At 42.7% G+C, this 21,421-nt stretch overlaps 1 protein-coding gene across 1 annotated transcript; it reads right to left on the minus strand.

Moving 5' to 3' along the window:
• Positions 1-1,997: 1,997 nt before the first annotated feature.
• klf13 (Kruppel-like factor 13) lies at positions 1,998-19,498 on the minus strand. The gene is made up of 2 exons (XM_041037555.1): positions 18,558-19,498; positions 1,998-7,193 (listed from the first exon to the last, which is right to left on the minus strand). Exons 1-2 carry the CDS (start codon positions 19,033-19,035, stop codon positions 6,877-6,879), a joined length of 795 nt encoding a protein of 264 aa, XP_040893489.1. The 5' UTR covers positions 19,036-19,498; the 3' UTR covers positions 1,998-6,876.
• Between the last annotated feature and the right edge of the window lie 1,923 nt (positions 19,499-21,421).

Genomic DNA, 21,421 nt, shown 5'->3' on the forward strand with positions numbered 1-21,421 from the left:
TCAGCATCAGCATCCACCTGCACTTCGCTGGTTAGCATGTTCTATCTTGTTTGTCTAATTCATACAAAAATCAAAGTAAACAACAACAGGAACACAACTTGTGATTTTTTACAGTTTTAATTGTTTTTTTTTTGTTTGTTTGTATTTTTTTTGGGGGGGTGGGGCGTAAATGTTAAACTACTGCTTTAATAACTTCTCTTTTCTTATACTATCTTATGTTTTAGCTTTTATTACTCCTGTCATGTGTCAGTTAATTGTGGTCAGACTAGCCGCTGTTCATCAAAAATCAGTGTCTCCTCAACAGAAAAGGAAAAGAGCACAAAATTTTAGCTGCTTATTTTATGAATTTATTTCCAAATGTAAACTTCACTATTTCATGCATACAAGTTATGACAACATACATTATTCAACAATCTGTTATTTTTCATATTTGCATAGGACATAGTCACAATATATTGTCTAACATGTAAAAAATAATGCCATAAAAAGGTACAGCAGAGCAGCTAAGACCAGCACATTAAATTTGTGTAGAATCCAAGGAACTGTACAACTGTAATACTTGAATGTAGTGATTTTGGTTTGCTGAGAGAGAAAAAAAAATGACACCTGAAGGTTAGAGTGAGGTCATAGGAGAATGTACTGGCCATAGCTGAGTCAAGAGTTATTTACAGATTAGATTTTATTGGTGCTGAGAGGGAGAGCAGCACCATGGAGTCACTACAACAGGCAACTGATGGTGATGGGCAGAGGAAAAACACACAGAGGTATCAAGAGAGCAACATTACACTGAGGAGGTACATTGAGGACAAACAGGTACAGGAAATAGAACCAAAAGGCCCTTTGTAATCAAAGGGAGGTGACTGACAGCACTGTGTGCTGCATATCTTGGAACAGACAAATTCTTGAAGGGCAAAAATATCCAAAGCTTGAGTAAAAGACTTTTGTCAGCGTGCTTTTATACAGTGGAGAGCAAACTCTGCACAGTGTCAGTCCTGGCAGGCGAGCAAGACCACATGGTCAGTGAAGGGTACAGACAGATATGATCTGCTAGTCTGTCATGCTGCATGTTCTTACTCACTCAGTCGCTTTTGTTTCTTGTCTCTTTCAGAATTTGTTTGCTTGTATGATTGAATGGATTTTGTTCATTCAAGTTATTTTTATAAAATGAATAAAAATAAAAAAAAGTTGCTTATTTGAGATGTAGAAAAAGGTCCATATCAAGCATAACATCCATTGATCAACAGTTAGAGCATATAAAGTTGAACCCAGGGGCCCAAACTGGGTTGGATTCAAAATTAATGCAACATTCATCTTTCCCTTCAAAAGCCTTTGGTAACAACTTGTAACTGTGAAGCCTCCGATGAGCTGTGAGAACTCAGAGCCCCGTCTCACTGCTCAAGATCCACTCTGTCCTTTCATGGCTGTCTCTTAAACATTATCCCCACCTTAAAAAGCCTCAGGCCTTTGTCATGAGGGAAGACATGCTCTGTATGTCCTTGAATTTTAAATATTGCATGTATGGTTTTCATTCGAATTGGCTTAGCCTACAGAAAGAGCCTGCAGAGTAGAAAGGAGAGATTAAACCTGGGAAATGTTGACAATGAGAAACGTACCTTGTGCACAACTCACAACGTGTAAAACCTCACAGTCAAGACAGACTTCTATTCATAACCTACAAAAATGCATCGGGTCGATGTAAGCAGCACATTTATAGCAAATGCAATTTTCAATCCTTTGGAATGGTTGGGCGTTCATTATCATTAAGATTGTTTATGTCAAAAAATACCTGTAATAAGCCATTATACATTGCTTGAGTATTATACAGCAAAAAAAAGAAGAAGAAAAAATTAAATAACAAGAACCAAATGAAAACAAAGCTACACAATCATAATGTTTACATTAAGCAGAAAAAGAAATATTTACCTTTGAACACTTGCATATCAAATATGCAGAGTTGCTTCATTAAATCCTGTACATAACATAAAAACATGTCACACTTTATAAAACTGTACAAGTTTGTTAAATGTCCGATAATAGATAGTTTTTTTTTTTCCTTTTATCCTCAACATTTGTATCATCTTTATGAAGTTACCATTATGGTTTTGGCACACAATTGCATCAATCATGCTTTTACATTGAGATCAGTCACAAAGATTTCAGCTGAGATGGTCTCATCAGTGATATATTCATGTCATTAATATGAACTTTTTTTTTTTTTTTTAAATAAGATTAAGGTTAGTTCTTTACATACTAGGCAACAATTCTCTTAAATGTATTTTTACAATTAGAAGAAAAAAATATGAACTGGTACACTGTTAGCATCTTGTAGAAACGTGTATTTCCATAATGTCATTGTTCAAAGTCCTTGTCGAAATCTGTAATCTTACTGGGATTACCATCATAAAATTGGATTTTAAAAAAATGCTGAAATGGAATTTCATACCAATTTACAGTTGACATCATCACTAAATATTCAAACCAAGACAAATATGTGGAGCTCAGTAGGGAAGAGGTGGTTTAAATATTTTTGTAACATAAAATAATAAAAATATGGTTTCAGTTTTTTCCCCGGAAAGATTACTTTTTAAACGTACAAGGATGTGCAGGACCCCGACAACATGGGATGATTATATAAAATGTAGCCCAGTGCTTTTTTTAAATATTTTGTTTTTGTGGGTTTTTTTTGTTTGTTTTTACAGAAAAAAAGTCTCTCTTTCCTTCCTTCTTCATTCAAGTAGGGACAAATAAAACCACCAGTTATTTGTGCTACTCATCAAGCAAACGTAAGCTACATGATGGATGCTTTGAAAAGATATGAAGGTACAACAAAAGTCAAATATTTGAAGAGGTATGATTTTTGAAAAAACATACAAGCTTAAACAGTTTATATGAGACAAAAAAAAGCAATAATAAAAAATTATGACTACATCGCTAACTCACAATGCTGTGGTCTCTATTTTTATGGAAAACTTTCAAAAGAATCTAAATATTAAAAGGAAATAAATCACTCCATCTGAAATTGACGTACGCAGAGGTCAGGAAGTTTCTTATCGTGACCCCAATCACTCCCCAAACAATCCTTTCATTTTCTACCTTTGAAGAAATTTTGGATAACAGGCTAACTGGAATAACCTGCATCCTGACATCAACAGAGTAGTAAGTGTTTCTGATTAAAGGGGTGAACCCCAATTAATGGGATTACAATTATGCTATTTAAGCAAAAAAAAAAAAAAATGGTGCCTTTAAACAGCCCCAAACCTTAATGCTGTGATAAATTCAGAAGAATTGCTGAAATGACCTGAAGACAATGGAAAATCTACGAAAAAAAAAGAAGAAAAAAACATAAAACAAAAAACAGACTATACACCTTTCTCCAGAGAGGTTAATAATTATTTGACAACAAAAGCAAGTACAGTGAAAATGGACATGTACAAAATTGTGTTCAATGGCCTTTTGTGTTGGATTATTCAAGTAGATTTGGTACAGTGAGAGTAAAAGTTATGAGACACTTTGCCTGTGGAGGCCTATATGTCACTGGTGCAGTCTGGATGGATGGATATAGACTGGGATGTTTTACACTGTCACAGTTGGTTTATTTTCAGATGGTAGGAGCTTCCTGTTGCCTACTGTACATTAAGTCCACTGACACTAACGGTCAAAGGTCTTTAAAGGGGCATTTCATTTCACTGAAAACAGTGTCCAGAGTGCCCAGTGCTTACTAAGGCGTATAGCAGGACTGTTGAATGTTATGAGGACATAATAGGCAGGAGCTGGGCCCGTACAGAGGCATTCCTGTGTTTCCAGTGTGGTCGGACACTGACCAGCAGTGAGCACTAAGCACCCAGGAACACCGTGGGAGGCTGGCAGACATTTCTGTGCAGCAACTGATGTTACAACAAAATCCACAAATTGTCCCATATCTGCTTTGCGGATGTCGACCCTGAGGTAAATGTGCAGATTATGGATTAAGAAGTGATTCATGAAACGTGCTTTGAGGGTGAGGGCCACTCAGATTTTTTTTTTTTTCTTGCAAGAGAAATTTACACTACAAACCAAGTCAAAAATTGACTATAATAATAAAAAAAAGCCATGGATAGATACCACAAAAAGCTGCTCAACAGCAATTTGAAGAAATTGTTTGTGAAAATCAAAGTTTTTTTTTCAGAAATGGTAAAAGTAAAAACCCTCTCAGTGCTTCTTTCACTGAGAGCTGCTGATCAGTGGCATTCAAAGTGTCGTCTTGCAGCCTGGAAACTGACTTTACATCTTACAGAAGGTTGTTTTTTAACATGTCGTGTTTTGAGGAAACTACTGCATTCAATCTAAATCTAAATAAGGGATGTTTTCTTTCTGGAGGATGTGACAGAGCTGATTCTTCACAACTTTAAAGAGAGATGGGTGCTGTGGAGAGCGAGGGACAAGGCCTGCCATTCATGAACTTACACCTGCCAGACCGCCTCAAAAGCCATCTACGCTTTCAGGGTGAAGTTGTTAACATGCATATAGTGTGAAGCTGTGGGGTTAGAGTCGGACGACTTCTTGGTAAGATGAAGCTAGCACATGCAGTTCATGATGACAACAGTCTGGAGGGGTCTGACAGGACCGCACCACATGGGTGAAACTATTTCCAACCATAGTGCTGAAGCATTAAAAGAAAATGTAGGCATAACACAGACTGGCGGGGCTGCAGCAGTTTTGATAGTGGTGCCCGTTTCCATGGAAGGTTTACTGTGCCTTTTGCCTGACTTATTGAGGCATGTCTGTCTAGAAAACACAAGTCAGCTTTCTCACGGGACATCTGAGCTTCACAGGCAGGACAACGTGAGGCTGGTGAGCACTGCACTTTGCTGATATGTTCATTTTGGTTCCGATGTTTTTACAACAGTTTAAAAGCCCCCCTGTTGCGAGAGAGAAGTTTGAAAGCAGCTGTTTGAGAGCTTGGATTTATTGGTGTGAATCTGGAGCAACGTTTTCCTTGGCAATTGTGAAATCTGACTCTCCAGCAAGAGTAGATGATTTCTCCCTGTGCTTAGGATGAAGCTGGGTACATCCCACCCACACTGCCAGCATTGTCTAGGTAGTACTGTTGTTCATACACTTCTCTTTCTACTCTTAACCTACAGGTTGGATCAAACCACTAATTACAGCCATTTTTCCGCTCATAGCTCCTACAGTTGGAGGCAGGAAGGGAGGTTTTTTTTTGGAGGAGATGGGGGTGTCTGCGACTGGGTGTCTCCTCCTCTGTGCTGCTCGGCTCATGATAAACCTCTCCTCTTTTATCAGGGCCTGCCCTCTCTTGCCTGTCTATTGCAGATAGCTGCTTTGTTCCCTCTCTGTTTCACCATGTTGCAACCCAGCCTGGCTCTGCCCAACGCTCTGGCCTACATTTGACCCCCCACCCCCACCCGAGTTAGCCGACCTTACGCAATTTGGCAGGCCTGGCGCTTCACCGCTCTCTGACAGGACAGGTAGAGCCAAATGGATGAGAGAGGACTCCCTGGGAATGGCATGTTAGCACTCCTCCTGCAGGCTGTGAATAGCTTCTTGAGGGATGCAGCTGTTTCCTCCAGGGAGGCCGCAAAAAGGCAGAGCCAGAAGGGGGGAAGTGAGCAGGCTGTCTGGCTCTACCTGTGATACTGCCAACCACCAGCCCCAGGCCTCAATGAAGGGCGGCTTACAAGACTGAGTAGAAAGCTTTCTTTCACTCTTGTCTTTGGTACTTTTTCCTGTGTGCTTGAGAGATGGATAAACATTGTTTCAACTAAAGTCCCTTTGTGTCCATTTTGCGTGAAATACTGGCTGATGATACAGCACTTTTATTTAAAAAGAAAAAAAACATGAACAGCTGCTTTGAAACTTAACTGTCTCTATTTAAAGGTTCCAAAGTTTCTTTAACTGAGTATATTTATAAAAAACTGTTCACCCAATATAATCCCTATCCTCCCACAGTGCAGATTTACACAGTATATACTGCACACTGCTGTAATACATACTGTATTTAACCCAGTGTAATGGCAACTGAATATTAACATTGCAGTGGAGGAACAGATGTATTTTGTTTACTGAGGTGGGGGCTTGGGGATCGATTTCTTAACACACAGCATTTACATTACATATGAATCCCCAGAACACAAGGGAGAACAGAGAATGGGTTTTGTGTACGATTGACCGTATGACCATAGGGCTAGTTTCCTCGAACGTGAAAACCAAAAACCATAAAAAAACAAAAAGAGTGCAAATTGTGTTGAGTGTAAGGCTGCTATATATGTACTGTATGTTTCTCTTCACCGTGTTCATTCTTTCAAGCTAACAAGGCCATCCCTGAGCAGGGCGTAAAATTCAACCCCTGTTGAATTTCAGAGTAAAGTGATGAGTATATTGTGCAGTCAATGTGAGTACTGTTAAGTACTGTGGTATTACAGAAATAGCAACTGTCTTCAATCCTGAGGTGTGTGTGTACCCCTCCTCCTCCCCTGTTCGAAAACCAAAACAAAAAGCAAAACAAAAAAACAAAAAACAAAACCAAAAATTTTTTGATAAGACTTGTCTGGGTGTCTGTTTTTTTTTCTTCCAAACCTTGTTTAGCTGACTGCAAACGTACATTGGACAACTAGCCATCTTCAGAAGCTAAAAAAATACAGACATATGGTACAGAATGTAAATATTGCCATCTGGGAAAGGCATTACCTTCTTTTAGGATCACACAAGTAATTGCACTACAATAAGCACTTATGTACAGTATGGTACACCACAGCAAGCGCAGGAATAGCAAAGGGGGGGGGGGGGGGGGGGTTGCTGACAACTGTGCAACACAAGTGTTATGACAAAAACACGGGCCTCGCAGGTCGGAGGCGGAAAGTGCGACTGGGTTTCAGTTTAAGGCGAGTTGGCTGGGCTGAGGGTGGGACTGAGAGTAGGGCTGGAGGCATCTGAGCGGCTGTAGTCGCTGAGGGAGCTGGGACGTGTGGTGTTGCTGCTGCTGCTGCCGTGAGGCTTCTTCAGCATGCCGGGCTGGAAATCTGAGTGGCGCCGGGCGTGCTTCATCAGGTGGTCGCTGCGCATGAAGCGCTTGTCACAAAGTGGGCACCCAAACTTCTTCTCCCCCGTGTGGGTGCGGTAATGGCGGGCCAGCTCGTCGGAGCGAGCGAACTTCTTACTGCAGTCTGGCCAGGTACACGGGAAAGGCCGTTCTCCTGCAAAACAGAAAAGGAAGGAGAGATGTCAGTGTCTGATCACACAAGAAACACAGGACAATAGCAGCATGGTTTTGAGGATCACAGCAGTGTGCACGTTTCAGCTCGTTTAGTTTATACCATTTCCTTTACATTACTGCTGACCCTTTTTTCTCAATGTTTCTGCAGCATTTCCCTATGTTTTTTGCACGTTTTGGCCCATTTACCAGTTCTACAGATCGCGTATGCTTAACATTAGGCCTGTCCATTTTTCAAAGCACACAAAAATATCTCTGAACTTGTTTTTCAGGCCTGCCACTGTTTTCCGTTGATTTTTAGTCTGATATGAAAATCAGCTTGCAACGATGTGAAAGGGCTTGCATTATGATGGATTTCCTAACTCAGGCTCATTTCAGTTCTTCAGATGCTAATTTGAACTCCCAACTGAAATGAATAGAAGTCTGAAAAGACCAACAGAATGCAATTTTTTTTTAAAAAGTTGTTTTTTTTTTCAAACAATTCTTGGGAGAATGGTGGACAGGAATGTAAAGTATATGTGATTTGTGTTAAATGAGCCAAAACATGCTAAATCCACCCTAAATGCTTTAGGTTTTAGTCCTGTTCACAATGGGAATCAAATATTTACAGTAAGACTTTTCAGAAATACTGATAGTGTCAATGAGTGTAACATATAGCACATCGCATAGCACTTCTGCATTCTGATCACCACACTGGCGCCACAGTAGTGACTCATTATTAGGTGTTTACAGGTTAACAAGTCATGAACACTGCCATGCACAGCAAACAGACATTTTTTTTTTCAGAGAAGACAGGTCCTGCTGAACAAGCCTGTGCTGTTTTCTGTACATGGTCGACTGAGTCATGAAGGAATAACGAGCACAAGGTTACTGCTGGGTCTCATGGGCCAGTAAGGGGAAGGATATCAAAAACCACCCAAGATATCTTCAAAATATAAAAAAAAAAAAAAAAAACGTGAGGCAAAAATGCTGTAGTGAGCCATGGGACTTGGGGTAAATCACCTAAAAATTGGCGCTGTGCTGAAGGAGCAGAGACATTTTAATTATCTAAGCTCCAGATGCTAATCACAGTCACAATGGTTGCCCAGCCCATTTTCCAACATGCAACTATCTGTGACTCGGCACATGGGAAATTACACCCTTCCCCCCTCCATCAGGCAATAAAAGTGGGCTTTGACACAAATATACTCAAAGCCAGATGGTACTATATATCTTGTGGTTTCCTTCCATTCTGATGTGGAAACAGTGTGCATGGAGCCTAAATGCAGCGTTCTGCATCCACTGGCCAACATGTCTAATACTGTACTCCTTTTAGTTCCATTTCACTGAGTTTCTGCCTGACAATAGCTACATCCAGCATTCTAATTTTACCAGCGTGACCTTGCAGTATCATAGCAAAGGGCGGGACATATTCTTTTAATGTTATGGTTCTTTCTTGAGAATGAGAGTAGCTTATGCCAAGGATTTAAAGTATGAAAAGGAGCAGACAGTGAGATACGTTAATGTTTATTGGTAGCATGACAAATGAACGCATAAGAACAGGCACGTCGAATACTTTCTTTGTTCTGTGGTTTCCCTCAGGGCCACAATGGAAACAGCGCTGTTCAGCATCAAACACTCATATGCTACCTGATACCAGTGAGTCTCAAAAACAAGAACTCAGTGCACTACTAGTCTTGATCCCTCCCCCCCAAATACTGCATGGTTACAAAACAGGCAGACAGACAGAGCAAGTCTAGACAGCCCAGTCTGTGTTCCTGCCTCTGACGCCTCACCTCAGCTCCAGACAAACTCAGTCAGCCCTGCCCACTACAGTTCCTGCGGGCTCCTACAGGGCTCAGTGTATGTAAACTCTGTAACTGACATATGTACATTTGCATATAGTCTACACACTGGTCACAGCCTAGTCTCTTTTTTCTTCTGTGAAATCGCTTTACTGTTCTCACTCTCCTGCTTCAGTTAAGACAAAAAAAAAAGAAATGCACTGATCTGTCCTCCATGAAGTTAGAGTTACCGTTCACAACTGTTTGACCCCTGAGTTTACACCCTGCTTGAAGCGATGCTCCAGCAGAGAAGGGAAGCAGTGTAACCTTTAAGGCACTAATCTCTTCGAAGAGACTCATGATAGTCTGATTTCATACCTTATTAGCAAGAGAAGCAGCCCGTGCTGCCACCTGGCACTGCAAATTGCGTTATTGGCTAAAAAAGAAGAGCTAAGCTCTGTATGCTGCTTAAGGCTCAATAACCAGTGTAACGGATCCAACAACATTAATATTTAACCAGACACCAGAGAGCTAGGCTGAGATATCCATTCTAACTGCCCTGATACAGTAATGCAGTCATAGTGGAAGCATCAGGTATCCAGCAACCAGCAGCAACTCAGCGAGACGCATCAAATTATTTAGAGCTCCATGACTTCTTAGAAAATGCAGAATTAACTTATACTCTACCCATTTTCACCTCCTGCTAAACTGCTTTTGGCATTTAGGTCAACAGTATGAATATGCATTAAAATCCCGCTGCTCTAATGTCAGCCTCGGAAGATTCACTTGCACAAAGATAAAACACGCAATGTCCCAATTAACTGTTGTGCTTGTTTCATAACATGAGGATAGGGAGGTTTAGGGAACAGACACTTTGCTCCTGACTGGAAACAATGATAGGGGCTATTACTCTGTTGTGGTAGGAGGATGTCACTCTCCAAGATATTTCAATAGGCTGCAGCTATTACTCAGCATCTCTGTTGAAAAAAAGAATGCAGCAAGCTACTCCCCTTACCCCGCTGTTCTTCCCATCTAGTTCCAGTGTTGTCACAGCAGGGCACCGTGGTGACCATGACGCCAGGCCCCACCGATTGGTTATCCCATCTCTGGCAGAGTGCCACATCCAGGGTGTGGTTTGTCTTTCTCAGAATGTGTCAGTTGCAGAGGGCGAGAAGGGGCGTGCGTGTGTGTGTGTGTGTGTGTGTGTGGGGGGGGGGGGGGGGGGGGGGGGGGGGGGGAGGGGAGGGGGGGCGTAATGAGGGAAGCTTTTCCCTAACGAACACAGTGACCCAGTTACCCGTAAAGTGAGTTACATCATGCACACAAACTGTACCTCTGCTAAGCACTAGTGTCCCCCCTCCAAGGCGATGCGATTATGTCACAGGTACTCTTGTTATATAACTGTTCTCTCCGAGGCCACTGGGTCAGTAAATAAACAGCTCATCTCTGCTCCTCTCGCTCCATCCTCCTCTCATTCATATCTAAGAAGTGTGGCTTCTCCTTGGCTTCTCCTCACTTTCTGTAGAAATGGTTAAGAGAAATGGAATCTGTCTCCCCGGTGTAAGAGATGCTGTCTGCAAAGGTGAGATCGAATCTCTTTTTGACGTGAGCAGCAGCAGCAGCACAACTCAACCCGGTCACCTGCTCCAACAACAGCTACCAGCATTTCAAACAAGAGTAGATAACATTCCTGGTGTGTTCTCAGGCATGGGCCAAGCTCACACAGTGTACAGCTAAAACCTCCACGTGAGCCTGCCATAAGAGAGCTAGAGTAAATAACTCTGTAGGGTGAGAAGGACGGAAAAAAACGCAGCTCCTGTGGATACATCAGAGATCACCTTGAAGTTGACTTTGTTCTGCCTGCACAGTGAGAACCAGAACAGGAAATATCTTTTACAGAGCTCAGAACAAAAACAAGATGCACATGAAAACCTGTATGGACTTTTACAAGCAAACAGCGAGACAAAGAGAAAGTAAGACTGGAGTCAGACTGTAGATCGCAGCTCATTAGAACTAGAGCTACCTCACTTCAGTGCTGGCTTAGTGGCACAGCCAGCTTGGCAACATGAAATGAGAGGGACACCACTAACTCCAGTGGCAGGGCTCAGCACAATCCTGTAATTAGGCTGCATGTTTACAACAGAGTATGACCTGTAACCAACCAGGAGCCAGCTACTCTGCCAGGAGACGACCATTCATGGGATTCTGGGTAATACTAAAATGACTACCGAGTCCCTCATCAGCATAAACCACTGGTGCAGACAGGGTTAACCCAACCGTGCCCAGCCTCTCCCTCCACACGCACCGTCACATGCCAAGCTGACATAAACACAAACATGTGTGAGCAGAACAATAAATATACATTAAGGCCTTTGCAGCTCCTCTTTTCATTGTTCACACAGCAGTATATGCAGGCTTCGCTTGTGCAAAAATAACAACAAAGGCTCACAAAGTTCTGCGGTCGGTAGAAAAGAAAAAAAAAAGGACACTGCTTGATTTGAAACACATCTGAGATCAGAACAACTGTTTACGTGGCTGTTTGTCTATGAAAAATTAACTCTGTGGGAGGGGAGTCAGATTACTGAGAAAATCAGTCACTCGAAACATGTTTTCTCTAAAGCTCCATTCTGAGTTTGTGGCAAACAAGAATAAGTCGTCTCTGCAGGAGTAACAAAGGACCCTTGGGTGGGTCAGGTGCTCGCGATGAGGACCAGCTCAAGCTTGTCAGGGGAAAGCTCAGGAAAAACAGGGAGCATTTGATCTATTATCATCTTTTGTCTTTATTGAGAGGGACCTTGCTTGCCGTTGAATAGCCTTGCTCCCCTTGTGGGCCTATAGCTGTCAGGTTGTGAACAATAGCAGCAGCCTCGCTCCCAGCAGGAGAGGCACTCCTGTAATGCATTTCAATCAGACAAGCTGCGCGTACTAACCGTAACTCACTCCCCTTGGTCTGCACTGCACAGGGCTATTGACATTCACCCAGACACATGCAACGGGGTCGAGTGTGACTGTCTGATTCCTGCACACACTTAGCCATACATTACTTCATCCCCTTAACTCTTTAAGGGAAGGGCCGTGATAGCTCGCCTGCACTGACCAGCTCATCACATTTGCCTCAATTAGTGAGAGTGGGCACTCTCTTTCAGCCTTGAGTGCATGCTAAAACAACCTGCAGCCTTGATGTGTTGCAGGCGGTCTCCTTATCTTTTAGGCCCTGGTTAACTAAGGACATGCAAACAGCTGCAGCTTTTAATGGGTGTTTACAGTTATAAGCAGGTGGGAGCAGGGATGCCCCATCACCCGTGACTCTCACTCATGCAGCACACTGCCAGCTCATTCCACTGATGGAGTCTGACACTATAGCTCGTATGAGATAGACATCCTTACTACCCAGTGCCAAACAAAGAGCCCTGCTAGATCCTGAGAGGCCTCACCACACTGCAAATGAGAGGAGATACAGGCTGGAGACAGCACCAGCTGTCCCAGTGTTATACCTGATACTCCGATGGAGAGTGGGAGAGGAATATTTTCATGCCTCACAGGGAAAATGATTATGCCCTTTTTCCCCCTAAGACTGAACAAAATACTCCTTATTTTGCGCCGAGGGCCACACCCCTCTGTGTCGTGGTCTGCCACAGTCTGATTTATCATGCAGAGAAAGGGGACACACCTTACATACCATAGGGAACATAAACAGCTCAGCTAGAGACAGAACACTCCCTCTGACATTAGCTCCACAGCAATTTTCAGCCATTCCCCTCTCATTCAAGCTGTGCTGAAGTGGACGCAGTCAGAGGCTACCTCTCAGATGGGACCCTGAGAGTGGCGGGATTGACAGGGGTGTTCTCTGCAGCAGAGGTCACAGCCCTTCAAACGTTAATCAGATTAGCTGCAGATGCAGCTGAATAAATGACCTACATCAATGGAGGGCATTGACAGTGAATATCCCGCTATATAACCCCACCCCCACCCTGCCACACTGTATATTCTCCTTCTTTGTACTGCAGAACCCTCCCTCGCGTGTGAGATGCGGTTGGCGGTTTCTGAACAGTAGAGGTGAAAAATGCACAATGTTCCACAGGTCTGTATCCCTCTCTTCCTGCCGCCGGTAATCAACACCACGCCACAAGCCATGGCCGGGGCTTGGCCTCGCAACACAACACGCTTCAGCACCTATTTTGCTTTGCAAGCCAGAGAAGGGTGGGAGGGGCCGGTGGGGGGAATAGACAGAGTAGCTTTTATAGTAGAACTCCCGAGCTAACTAAAGAATACATGAGCCCTGTGGGCCACTGAAAGCAGCACAGCCAGGGAACTGCCTGACAGGGGCCTTTCAGTATTATGAGTGTCCACCGTGCATGCTTTGCTGCTTAATCACAATTAAATCTGATTTATATTCCAACATTAGTGAGGAACTATCCTCCAGCCAGCTTTACATGTCCACATGTAGGATAGCATATGGACAGCGTGTGCACCAGAACATGCCTTTGTGGTGTCTTTCATGGAGCAGCAACCCTGCACCAGAGGATTAGAACAGGCAAGATGGTGGCTCCACTTTGGTTTTATTTACATCCCCAGGATCAAGTAGATTTAACTAATACCTTGTTTCCACTGGACATACTGTATACTGTGCTGCTAAATGTGGGCCAACCAGATTTCATTCACACAAGCTGCTTTTAGGAAAATGTCTTGTCCCACAGCAAAAGAAAACACAAAAATCTGTGCATCTGTAAATTTATTAAAAAAAGACTAAGAGTCGTCAGCCATGCTATAGGCTTTGTGAAGCTATACTTAAAACGCAATGCTGCTTTGAACTGAAATGACACCAACTAATAGGCTCACATTGACAATGCTAACATGCTCCGGATAAGCAGGTAATATGTACCATGTTCACCATCTTAGTTTAGGGTGTAGGCATGCCAACATTTGCTAATTACCACTAAACACTGTGCTGCTGAGGTTGGTAGAAATGTCATTAACTTTGCAAGTATCTGGCCATAAATGAGACGCTGTGCTTGAAACTACAAATGTCAACCTCCTCGTGGCTCTAGAGGAAAAGTCAGATGATCACCAAAGTCATTAGGATTTATGATTGTCTATAAAAAAACGTCATGGCAATTCATCCTACAGTTGTTAAGATACTGCAATCCAAACGAAAGGCACAGACTGCCCTACACACCGCTAGCATAGCTTACAACATCACCAGAATGGAGACAAATGTAAACTGGTGAGGATCTCCTGACTGAGGAGTCATCGTTTCATTACATGTCAGGAGAACTATGGCTCAAATGGGAGGGATAGTGGAAATCCTGCCGTGTGGCAAGTAGACAGACTAACCTCTTGTGCCCCAGTAGAGTTTTTGCATAATGCTGTGCCAAGGTCAGGCTCAAGTAAGGGCAGGAAAACCCCATCTCCACCCTGCTACCTCATCATTGCCACCAGCCACACAGAAACACTGTGCACTCTGTGCAGCAGTGCTGCCAAATATAAAACCACTGGCAGAGATGCAGTATATACAATCAGAGACTCCTGCTTCTTTTTTTCCATGTGGAACTAGGGATAATTTCACGTTTAAAAAAGTGTCATTAACCACAGTTATTTGACCGAAAATAGAAAGCATGCATGAATAACTGGGTCTACATGGCGGTGGAACTGTACTGCCAGGTGGTGCCACTTATTTTTTAGGACAGACAGTAAAAGGCTTTACAGCCATCTCACAGTATTAGAGGTACCCCCAGCACACCACAAAAGAGGTCTAGACAAAACATCAAACCAACTGTAAAATATGTCATTAGGCTCTTTGTCTTTGAGAAATATTGACCCTGTTCTTCCCCGTGATTCAAATAGTTTTCGAATAGGTCTCATACACTGACAAGATGGCCTTTTGTGAGGCCCAGCTGTGGGGGGCACAGAAGGCCTGGGTTGTTCTTTCTGAAGAAGACATGACTTGTAATGAGCTTGTCAGGGGCCATCTCTCCTTTGGAGATGGCCGTCTGCATGACGTGACCAAAGCAGAGTAATGAGGCTTCACAGAGAACACCGTGTACTCCATGACCGCAAGACACCTTTTGGGAAAGTGGGTCTTCATCGTTAAGAGTTCGTTATACTCTTAAGAGAAAGAGTCTGGGGAAAAAAAACTAATGAAAAGAAATCAATTGGTGCTGAGAAAGTCTCAGAGATAATCAGAGGCAGTTTTGCCTTTACGGCCCTTCACTTGTTCCATTTGACTATAAAACTGAGTTTATCTGTACATCAGATGTACATGACTGCATTTTCCATACTGCAGGATAAGTATATGTGTCAGAGAAAAGCCCCACCTCCCACACCAGGAGATCAGACAAAAGCTGTCTGGTAACCTTAGACCCCTAAACTGCTGTGGATTCCTCGCCATCAAACTCAATGCAGTATAATGAGCGATTTAAATTCAGCGTGTACTCCCATGTCTGCTACATCCTGGTTGTCCCTCTTACACTGTGTTAGAAGAGACAAGCTATGTTTGAAAAGAAACCTAAAATGAAACCACTTTTTCTCTGGTGAAGAGACCTTTAACCGGGAACCTTTTAATACCATTAAAGAGATAAATTTCCCAGTAACTTGGGATAACATAAAGGCCTTGCTGTGGACAGTTTTCCCTGCCATGAAAAGCACTCACGGTGAGGTTTGTAAATGATTCTGAGCACACTGTTAAAATACACTGCTACTGAGTTTTTCAGGGTTTTTTTTAAATGCTTAGAGCACTGTAAATCAACTTTTATTCACCTTCATTGTGCTGGAGTGGCAACAGAAGTGTCATCCATCTCAAAAATTAGGCAAACAGACTGAAACTATTTCTGTAGCTGAGGTAATTGGTTATTTAGACTGACTCTTAAATATTTTAGTAGTTCACAAAAGGCAATAAAATACACTGCAACATACAATATACTGATACTGATTCTGAATTTAACTATGTAAGTAGCAGGCGGTGATATTTCAGTTGCTGAACAATAATAGTAATGAGTAATATGACGATGTCAACAGCACTATCAAAACAGAAACTAAAATATGAAAATATCTTTGCATGGATTAACATAAAAATGATGATGCCTCTTCTAAGACATTACTGTCGGGTCAAGTTCATTGTGAGCTTGTAATGGGATTGATTTATTATGTACTGTAGACATTGCATAAGAAATACAACGTAGCTCAGGTTTCAGCTCCTCTTACACTCTGACAAATCACACACACAAGGATTGCAAAAGCCGGGATGATGAGGCTTTGGGCGTTAGAGAAGTCAAGTAAGGACGCCTTGTCCCTAGCTCTTTGTTTAGTGTCTATAACAGTGTTTCCCCCCTCAATTAGATAGCGGTGTTTGGCTGGGGACTGACTGGGCTGGGATCCATTCTCTCTTGACTCTGCTAGTAGGGACTGTAGGGAAGCACACTGCTAGTCTGGCTCTATGAAAGCACTGCAAGGTTGGCTGAGGCAGCCCAGCTGAACTCAGATGACCCACATTCTGAGGCTATCCAATCAAATAAGCAGAAAGAGTCATTATTATCAGAATTTATGGGACACAAACCAATCGTGAAGCCAGACGCTGGAGCATATCCAAACAGAAAGGCAGGCGAAAGGAAACGCTTAATAGGCAAAGAGACAAGGGCAGGGCTAATACAGAGCAATAAAACTGCTCTAAAAACACATGGTTGGGGCTGAAGGGAAGCACACCGTGTGCTGGAGGCTGGCACGCGGAGAGAGCGATGCTGCAACTTTGACTGAGACGAGGCAGCTAAACCGAGATGACTCACGTTTTGAGACTATCCAATCAAATAAGAAGAAACCATCCTCATTATCAGAAATTATAGGACACAAACCAATCACAACGCCAGGCGCAGGAGCATATCCAAAAGAAAGGAAAGGCTTAATGAGCAAAGAGACAAGGGCAGGGCTGATATACAGTAGTAAAACTGCACTTAAACACACTGTGCAGAAGACACTGGCATTTATTATTAGTATTATGGAACCCTACCTTATGCACATATATAAGCCAAATCATTCTCAGCTTGTTTTTTGTGAAAAACGCTGATTATACACCTCAGCTGTCAGCACCAAGCTGCACCACCAACACAGTACAACCAACCATCTACAAGAAAAAGCACCATAAAACAGCCGTATAGTGTCTTATAGTATGTACTTGCAGCTTTAAAGTTATGCTTTGATATTTCAATGGCATATGGCATCCATATGAAATTATTCTAAAGGATGATAAATCTAATTATGGCACAAACCAGTCACAAAGCCAGAAAGAGGAGTGTAGTATCCCAGCAAGTAAGGTAGAAAGAAAAGCTTCACAAGCAATGAGACAAGAATTCACCCCTGTGAGAAGAGTTATTCTAAAAAAAAATCTCATTGTCAAGAAGGTGTCCCACATATTCAGAATTTTGTGCTGAGTTGGGTGTTTTTTCTTGCTCAGATTTCTCATGTACTCATAAACTCATTATGTCAAGTTCACACAAGGCGTTTCTTATGGGATACAGAGAGGTCTGTTTTGTTTCTGGTCTGTCAGGCTGATGTGTGTATGTGTGTGCGTGTGAAGAATGGAGGATAACGGTGGGAAGAGGGAGCGTGAGCTGCAGTCTACAGAACAGAGGGGAGGAGAGGCTCCTCAGTCGAGGCTCAGCTAGCTGAGTCTGTTGCTGGCCAGATCAGCTGGCAGTCTGTCTAGTGGGGGTGTGGCACATCACAACAAAGGGCTCTGGGCAGACAGACGAAAGCACAGCTCTTATCAACCCCCCAATTTGAGTCGATCTGCATCTTTTTCCCTCCTCTCAGTAGCCTATCCTGCGGAATGCAAAGCGCAAATATGGATGTATGGTCCTTCTGGAAGGTCAAACGTAACATACCGCTGATCTGGAGCGCATTTGATAGCCTGTCTCTCTGCAGTGTGACGGTACACTCAGTCTGTGCTGGATTGATCTTGAGAACTTTTTGCATGCCCATATCAGTGCACACTTAGTTTGTTCTGTGATGTGCACATTACATGTTGTCGAAGGATGTTTTTTTTTTTTCTCATGTTGCTATGAAACAAACAAGTTTACTGTTATCGCTGTGCGCAGAAAAGGAGGCTCGGAATCTGATCTGTGTGATTTGTTTCTGCGTTTGCACTGCAGTTTCGGTTTGTACACACTGTCCAATGCAGGGGAGGTTGCACAGAGGAAAGCCGTGACAAAGCTCGGAGACTTGAGTGGGAGTGGCACTATTTCCTCCTCCCTCCCTCTCCCCGAAATTAAAAAAAAGGACATTTCGCAAAGTTCATACAACTTAATCAAACAATGCAAATATTCAAAAAATAGAAAACAAATCTGGCTTTACTTTGCAGAAGGCGCTGACTATTTTCATTTAGGGTGGACCCGTGAATATTTACGCATATGACTCGGTGAAACACGGCAGTCAATCACCCTCCTCTGCACAAATATCGGTTTGAATGTAAGAGAAACCACACTGTTTTTAATCAGTACTTTCAGTTTTAATAATCCCATCCGTTCTCACAAGGGCAAGGGAACCACAGTAAGTCATGTTAACAGCAACAAACATTTGCATCCATTGAAACTGACCTGTATGTGTCCTTAGATGAGCTTTGAGGTGGGATGATTTGCCATAAACTTTTTCACAACCTGAATAGTGGCATTTGTGCTTTTTCTGAGGTGATTCTTGCTCAGTTCGACCTCTCGATCTTTTGCCTCTTTGTTTGAGCGAAGGATCGGAGATGGTGGTAGGTGTGGCAGAGTTTCCATCATCTATGAGGTTCGGCATGCTCTCATCCTTTATTTTTGCCTGCTCGGCAACATTGTTGGGAGTCTGCTGGTTAAAATCCGCCAGAATCCGCGCCACCACAAAAAGAGAGGAGTTATCTTTCACCAAAGGCTCTTTAATTTCCTCCCCGTTCTTGGAGGAGGACGGGATTTCTGGTTTAATCTCCCTATTCCCTTTAGGAGGGTGAACAATTGCACGACTGGACATTGAAACAAGGCACTCTGCTGCAAAGTGATCCATTTTGTCTTTGAAACAGCCCCCTCTGCTTCTTAATGACATTCAAAAAATAAAATAAAACGATGGCGTGTGAGGAAAAAAAGTACTTGTTCCGTGGTTCCCTTTGTGTGGTGGTGGTGAGGAGGAGGAGGAGGAGGAGGAGGTCGATCTCATCGGAGAGAAGTGACTTTAGGATCTTACCCGGCTTTCCAGTATCATCAACATCCTGTGAGAGAAACGCCTCGGACAAAAATGCAGACAAGCCCCCTCAGAGGAAAAAAAAAAAAACACAACAACACACACACACGTACACACACAAGAAACCCAAAGTCTTTGTTTAGTGCAACGACGCTTGTATCAGGAACTCTAGAAACTTGGATGTGTTAACTCCCATCGCGGCTTCAAACACTCTCCAGCATAGTGAGTGCGTCTCCTGAGCGCCTGTTCCTGCTGGTTGTATCCTTGCTGGGGGCGTGTCGACCGGCAGCGCTTGGCAGCATCGTCAGAGTAGCCGCTCATTCATTGGGCACTGCATGTCCCCAAATGCACCGAACAAAGCGAGTTTACTTGAAAGTTTCACCACAGGTTGTCTCCATGCATTCAGATGACGCATCTCACCGGCGACAGTGTGTGTGTGTGTGTGTGCATTGCAGAGACCTTTAGGGAGAATACGCGCAAATTAAGAATCTAAATATTTGTATAGTAGGTGGGTGGGATGGCTTATTCTGCAGCATCCTGTCTGACCCTGCATGCGTGCGCTGACATGTTTTGTAACGTCTGCACAAAATAAATAAATACATAACTGTATAGGTTATGCCCGATTAGGTTTCATATAATTTTGTTGATTTATCGATTAGAAAATAGTGAGAAACGTCAACAACCATTTCCCAGAGTCCAAACTGATTGTTTTATCTCACCAACCGTCCAGAACAAAAAATATTCAGTTTCTAATGATATAAAAAGCAGCAAATCCTCACATTAGAAACCATAAAGTAATCATATAAAAGATGATAACGTGGCTGCAGATTGAATTCCTGTGATCTGACATTAACTGGTTAAATATGTTTGCTTTCTAAGGATATGACCTGATGGGAAATCAGTCTAGAAATATTAAATGGGCACAGTTTCCTCTTTAAACACTGAATGTGCAACATTTTTTGCCATGAAGTAACCTGATGATGTTCAACTCTGAAGCCATGATGCCTCTGACTTCCCCTGTTACATATACAAATGACCAATCACAAATGAGGAAACAATAAAGAAAAACACACTGTGCGATCATTTAGGTAAAGTGAGTTTAGTCTGGAAAGTAGGCTGCAGTTCATCCTCAACAACATGTGCCCGATTCTTTGAATATTATTGTGTCACCTTCTTGGAGCGATCAGCTCCAGCTTCCTGTTACCGGTGACTCCGGGGCCTCTGGCCAGCGAGACAGTGCACTAGCATTGAGCTCAGCTGCTTCCAACTCCCAAATTATTGGCTTAGCCTGCTGAGATTCCACACAGGGAAAATAATTCTTCTTCACAGCCTCTCAAAGGCTTTTAATTACATTCTAGTCAAAGAAGGGACAGTGGTGTAAACATGACTGGCAATAACTCTTACAGTTGCTCAAATACCTGTCTGACCTGTGAATTAAACCTTCTGCTTTTTAGCAGATTGCAGCCTTTACCAGAGTGCACTGTTAGCTTCGTAGAGTGTGATTACTTTGAATGTATAAGTGAAATGGAAAAGTTGCTTCATAGTTGTACTGTGGCCTTGCTGACTCAAAAATGGCATTCAGGAGTTGTTAGGTGTTGTGATTATGATCCATTTTAAAGTGTAATTTTTTTTTTTGCTAAATGCAACATCCACAGCTTGAACACTTTCTGGCACCCTCGTGGCGGCTTACTTTCAGCAAAATAGAAATTTACTTCAAAACCCTCCTCTGAGCAGCTCTGTGGTCTCTGCCAACTGAAATCCAGCCAGCCACCACAGGCAATGTCTTCTTCAATTTATCCTCAGGCAAGAGACAAGTGACACCATTGTGGGGAGGAAAGAGTCAAGATACAAAGCTGTGCGAAATGAAGGTTTTGTCATTATTAGACAGCTGTTTATTAGTTTTCCAGCTAATCAGTCTGAACATATTTCCAGAAACCTGGAATTAAACACGCTGGAAAATAGCATGTCACCAGTTACAAAGTCCTGGCAGAAAACAAACCAGCTGATACTATTGATTAGCAGCAAGGACACACTTGAACGTCCCTGTTAACCTCATGCACCCAAATTAACCCCACCGTTTATAACAACATTTTTTTTCAGGATGTATTTGTCTCAGATAAGGAACATGACAAAATTCTGCTTTGTACATTATGTCCCCAGTGATCAGTGCCTGCTACACTGCAGCTTTTTCATCTCCTGTTTATCCAGCTTGCAGCCCAATTAACAAAAAAATGGTTGATTTAAACACATT

Source organism: Toxotes jaculatrix, chromosome 5 (genome assembly GCF_017976425.1).
Source record: "Toxotes jaculatrix isolate fToxJac2 chromosome 5, fToxJac2.pri, whole genome shotgun sequence".
NCBI classification, from domain to species: domain Eukaryota; kingdom Metazoa; phylum Chordata; class Actinopteri; family Toxotidae; genus Toxotes; species Toxotes jaculatrix.

Bases quoted from the DNA above. Each gene is read 5' to 3' on its own strand.
- klf13 (XM_041037555.1), bottom strand. From the start codon at position 19,035: ATGTCATTAAGAAGCAGAGGGGGCTGTTTCAAAGACAAAATGGATCAC. The intron at 7,194-18,557 runs GTCAGTTTCAAT...TCTGTTTTGCAG, and splicing joins TCATCTAAGGACACATACAG to GAGAACGGCCTTTCCCGTGT.